Source organism: Nansenia antarctica (genome assembly GCF_963989245.1).
Source record: "Nansenia antarctica genome assembly, chromosome: 7".
Lineage (NCBI taxonomy): Eukaryota > Metazoa > Chordata > Actinopteri > Argentiniformes > Microstomatidae > Nansenia > Nansenia antarctica.
Genome location: NC_137677.1, coordinates 51,934,150 through 51,939,593, shown reverse-complemented (window position 1 = coordinate 51,939,593; position 5,444 = coordinate 51,934,150). Strand labels below are relative to the sequence as shown.

General features: G+C 51.7%; 1 protein-coding gene across 1 annotated transcript in view; it reads right to left on the bottom strand.

Moving 5' to 3' along the window:
• The window catches only part of nck2a (NCK adaptor protein 2a), a gene marked incomplete at both ends in the record, with an annotated part of 34,008 nt that overhangs the window by 16,394 nt on the left and 12,170 nt on the right, over positions 1-5,444 (bottom strand). The window contains 2 exon segments of the mRNA XM_080536890.1: positions 683-1,026; positions 1,029-1,556. Coding sequence (XP_080393016.1) covers positions 683-1,026; positions 1,029-1,556 — 872 coding nt within the window.

The following is a 5,444-nucleotide window of genomic DNA, read 5'->3' as shown; positions in this document are numbered from 1 at the left end:
ACCACGCTTAGTTTGTGGATTTGATTCCCGCTGGGACCATACACTTAAAATATATGCACTCATTGTAATGTAAGTCGCTTTGGATAAAAGCGTCAGCTAAATGGCATACAGATATTATTATTTTATATTATTATTATGTCATGTTATGTTTTATATCACTATTTGTACGTCTGGTTAGACACTACACTGCATTTCCTTGTTTGGTACTTGTACTCTGCAATGACAATAATGTTGAATCTATTCTAATCTAATCTACATCCATCTTCGATCCCCTCTCCTCTACTTCCAGATTGTCTATACTCCCTTACCCTCTCCCTCATCTGTCCTCTTCCAGTCTCTCACTTCCTCCTCTCCTCCCTTCCTCCCTCCCACACTCAACCATGTATCTTCCCTCCCTCCCTCCCAACCCTCCCTCCCTCCCTCCCTCCCTCCCTCCTCTCCAATCTCCTTCACTCACCGATGATTTGCCGTCTCGTATGAGGAAGTCTCCCTCCTCTCCTTCCTCCCTCCCTCATTCCCTCCTCTCGTATCTCCTATCTCTGTCTCTCACCGATGATTCGCTGTATCGTATGATGAAGTCTCCCTCCTCTACTCCCTCCTCTCCTCTCCTCTCCTCCCTCCACTCCTCTCCTCTCCTCTCCTCTCCTCTCCTCTCCTCTCCTCTCCTCTCTCCTTCACTCACCGATGACTCACTGTCCCGTATGAGGAAGTCGCCCTCCTCTCCTCTCTCGTTGAGCACGCCCTCCGCCTGGATCCGGGTCACCCCTCCGTAGTACCAGTCCCTCCCGGCGAACTTCCCCATGCGGGCCGGCCCCAGGGAGCGGGCGAGGGGGGAAGCGGGCGCCGACACGGGCAAGGGAGGGGGTCCGCCGTCGTTCAGGACCACCACGTAGTTCTTGGGCACCAGGCCCACCAGGCCGCGGCTGCTCTTGCACCTCCACCACTCGGGGTCGTTGTCGGGCTTCTCCACCACCTCCATCACCTCGCCCTTCTCAAAGTTCAGCTCCTCCTCCGTCACCGAGCTGAAGGGTACAGAGTCTGGACCAGGTGGAGCACCGCGCCACCCACCCCGCCCCCGCCCCCACCTTCCGCCACGCCGCTCCCCCCGGCCCCCCCCGCACGCCCATTAGCCAGCGTCGCCCCCCCCCGGTAGCCCCCGGAGGAATCTCCGCCTCCACCACCTCCTCCTCCTCTCCCTCGCTCCTCTCCTCCCCCCTCCTCCTCCTCCTGGACGTAGTTGGAGGGGAACCAGCCCACCCGGCCCCCCTGGCTCCCCCGCCACCAGCCGTCGCTACACTTCTCCATCACCACCACCCGGGAGCCCTTCACCAGGGTCAGCTCGTCCTCCCTTTCCCCCTGGTAGGCAAACTTCACCACGGCCGGGATGTTCAGGTCGTACACCCTCTCTGCCACTGCTCCTCCTCCTCCTCCTCTTTCCCCCCCTCCTCCTCCTCCTCCTCCTCCTCCCCCGCCCCCCTTGGAGGGGTACTCTGCGTCCGTGCTGGGTGTGGGAGACGCATCACGGGCACTCGTCTTCCTCCTGGTCTTCCCTAGTCCTAAGAGGAGGAGGAGGAGGAGGAGGAGGAGGGGTGAGAGAAAAGGAGAGCGAGAGGGAGGGAGGGAGAGAGAGAGAGAGGGAGAGAGAAGAGGGGAGTGACGAGGAGGAGGAGGAGGAGGAGGAGGAGGAAGGGGGAGAAAGAATGTCCAATCAGTATTGTTCACCTAACATTCTCTCATAAACACAGTCACAACTCCACTCCGCCGGCTCGACCAGCGGCATTTCAACGTGCCGGCGTCTACGATCAGGAACCCCTACGATCTACCTCTTTCAATTACCTTGAGGAGCCTACCTCTACGATCCCGTACACTCGAGTTGGCGGATAAGCCATTAGCCGCAGTAGTGGTTAGAGAGGCTAAGAGAGTAAATGAGGCAGCGGATGAGGCTGATTAGCATGCGTGGGCGGGGGGCCGGGCTCTGGAGCTCCGTGGGGAGAGCAGGCAGGGGTTAGAGGGGCAGGGAAGTAATTGAGGCTGCAGGCTGCACTTGAGGCCCGACGGGGGAGCAAACACTTCAGACGGAAGCGGAAGCATTCCCTTAGAGAGCGGGGAGGTGGAGTGCGCGCACACACACACACACACACACACACACACACACACACACACACACACATATATATAAAATAACCCACATACTATTGCACAGGCACATACATGTACATCATCTTTGACCCACATAAACAAATCTCACTCTCACACACACACGCACACGCACATGCACACGCACACGCACACGCACACGCACACACACAGAGCAGCTATGAGTTAACTGGCGCCGACTGCTCCTGTGGTGAGGACAGGGTGCTCAGAGTCATGACGGCTCATTAAAGCAGGTATTCACCAGCACCTCCACACTCCACCTGCCTCTCCTAATCAAAAGGCTGAAAATAGGCTGTGTCGACCGGGGAGGAAAGTGGAGCAGGCTGCCTGCCTGGGCCACTCCTCCTGACAGCCAGCAAGAGAGGATCAAAAGGTGCCTCTCCTCCTCCTCCTGCCTGCCTGCCTGCCTCTGACTCTCACACTCCTCCTCACACAACAAAGGGATCTGTCTCAACACTTATTTGCTGCCTGCAGGCTGTGAGGGAAAGTTCAGGGCCTGGAAACATCGACGCTGGAGAAATAAATAAATAAACGCGTGTCGTCGTTTGACGCTCAACATCACAGAGCTCTCTCTCCCCGTCAGAAGGCCCGCCAGGACAGGAGGACTCGCATGACACCATGAGGGAAACAACGTTGAGCTGATGTCCCATGTGGGCCCGGAGTGTGTGTGTGTGTGTGTGTGTGTGTGTGTGTGTGTGTGTGTGTGTGATATTTATGTGGGTCAAAGATGATGTACATGTATGTGCCTGTGCAATAGTATATGGGTTATTTTATGTGTGTGTGTGTGTGTGTGTGTGTGTGTGTGTATGTGTGGTTCTGCACCCACATAACCCACAGCAGGGCAGGGTTTTTCCCCCCCAAACGCTGCACACAGAAAACAAATCAATCAATATGAAGACAGTAATATGAACCGAATATGCGTCACCCAATAAAACAATAACCAACGACAGTGTCATCACCACCACAGTGAACTGTACACACAATGGGAAAAATAATAACACGTCGATAAATTCATTTGTTTACTTTCAACAACATGGACCGGCATCTTAAGTGACAACACAGAATAGCTAGTTGTCTTAACAACTGAATAATAATAATAATAATAATAATAATAATAATAATAATAATAATAATACAAATATAATTGTTTTATTGCCATGCAATCAACTTGTCAGTCAATTGTTTTGGAATTTGGGATTGTATGCTCTAGGCAAGGGGGTCGGCCATAGATGGTGAGCCTGGAGCAATTAGGGGACATATTGCCTTGCTCAAGGACACCTCGACACATGGCCAGCCGGGGTTCGAACCGCCGAACCAGCGACCATCAGACGCCGGCTCTACCTCCTGAGCCACTGCCGCCCCATAGAGGGTATCTAGCTGATGTGGCTAGCTGAATAGAGGGTATCTAGCTGATGTGGCTAGCTGAATAGAGGATATCTAGCTGATGTGGCTAGCTGAATAGAGGGTATCTAGCTGATGTGGCTAGCTGAATAGAGGGTATCTAGCTGATGTGGCTAGCTGAATAGAGGGTATCTAGCTGATGTGGCTAGCTGAATAGAGGGTATCTAGCTGATGTGGCTAGCTGAATAGAGGGTATCTAGCTGATGTGGGGAGCTGAATAGAGGGTATCTAGCTGATGTGGCTAGCTGAATAGAGGGTATCTAGCTGATGTGGCTAGCTGAATAGAGGGTATCTAGCTGATGTGGCTAGCTGAATAGAGGGTATCTAGCTGATGTGGGGAGCTGAATAGAGGGTATCTAGCTGATGTGGCTAGCTGAATAGAGGGTATCTAGCTGATGTGGCTAGCTGAATAGAGGGTATCTAGCTGATGTGGGGAGCTGAATAGAGGGTATCTAGCTGATGATGAAGATGAAGAGGGTATCTAGCTGATGTGGCTAGCTGAGTAGAGGGTATCGAGCTGATGTGGGGAGCTGAATAGAGGGTATCTAGCTGATGTGGCTAGCTGAATAGAGGGTATCTAGCTGATGATGAAGATGAAGAGGGTATCTAGCTGATGTGGCTAGCTGAATAGAGGGTATCTAGCTGATGTGGCTAGCTGAATAGAGGGTATCTAGCTGATGTGGCTAGCTGAATAGAGGGTATCGAGCTGATGTGGCTAGCTGAATAGAGGGTATCTAGCTGATGTGGCTAGCTGAATAGAGGGTATCTAGCTGATGTGGCTAGCTGAATAGAGGGTATCTAGCTGATGTGGCTAGCTGAATAGAGGGTATCTAGCTGATGTGGCTAGCTGAATAGAGGGTATCTAGCTGATGTGGCTAGCTGAATAGAGGGTATCTAGCTGATGTGGCTAGCTGAATAGAGGGTATCTAGCTGATGTGGCTAGCTGAATAGAGGGTATCTGGCTGATGTGGCTAGCTGAATAGAGGGTATCTGGCTGATGTGGCTAGCTGAATAGAGGGTATCTAGCTGATGTGGCTAGCTGAATAGAGGGTATCTAGCTGATGTGGCTAGCTGAATAGAGGGTATCTAGCTGATGTGGCTAGCTGAATAGAGGGTATCTAGCTGATGTGGCTAGCTGAATAGAGGGTATCTAGCTGATGTGGCTAGCTGAATAGAGGGTATCTAGCTGATGTGGCTAGCTGAATAGAGGGTATCGAGCTGATGTGGCTAGCTGAATAGAGGGTATCTAGCTGATGTGGCTAGCTGAATAGAGGGTATCTAGCTGATGTGGCTAGCTGAATAGAGGGTATCTAGCTGATGTGGCTAGCTGAATAGAGGGTATCTAGCTGATGTGGCTAGCTGAATAGAGGGTATCGAGCTGATGTGGCTAGCTGAATAGAGGGTTCACCCAGAGTGGCAGTGAACCTTCCTGCTGCTCAGTTGTCAGTGAGAGAGGAGGGACGCTCCTCTGGCAGCTGGTTCTGACACGCACCCAACCACACACATCACAGAACACCGCTGACAGAACACAGAGAGAGGGAGAGGGCCTGAGAGACTGAGAGAGAGAGAGAGAGAGAGAGGGCCTGAGAGAGAGAGAGAGAGAGAGAGAGAGATGCAAATGCAAACAAGCCAGGAATATTGAAAAGATCATCATGTTTAATAAAATAGAGTCAACTGTCATCAGCATGAAAGTGCCTGTACGCCAGGGTTTCCGTTAGAAAAATTTGCCGTCGGACATCGTGTCCGGGAAGAATTCGATTTACCGGACAAACGTGATATATTCCGGTCATCATATTAAAATATATATTTTTTTTTTTTTCCAAAATCATATATTTTTTTCCTCCAAATCTAATGTTTGTCGCGGTGATTACTGTTGTGTAGCGGCC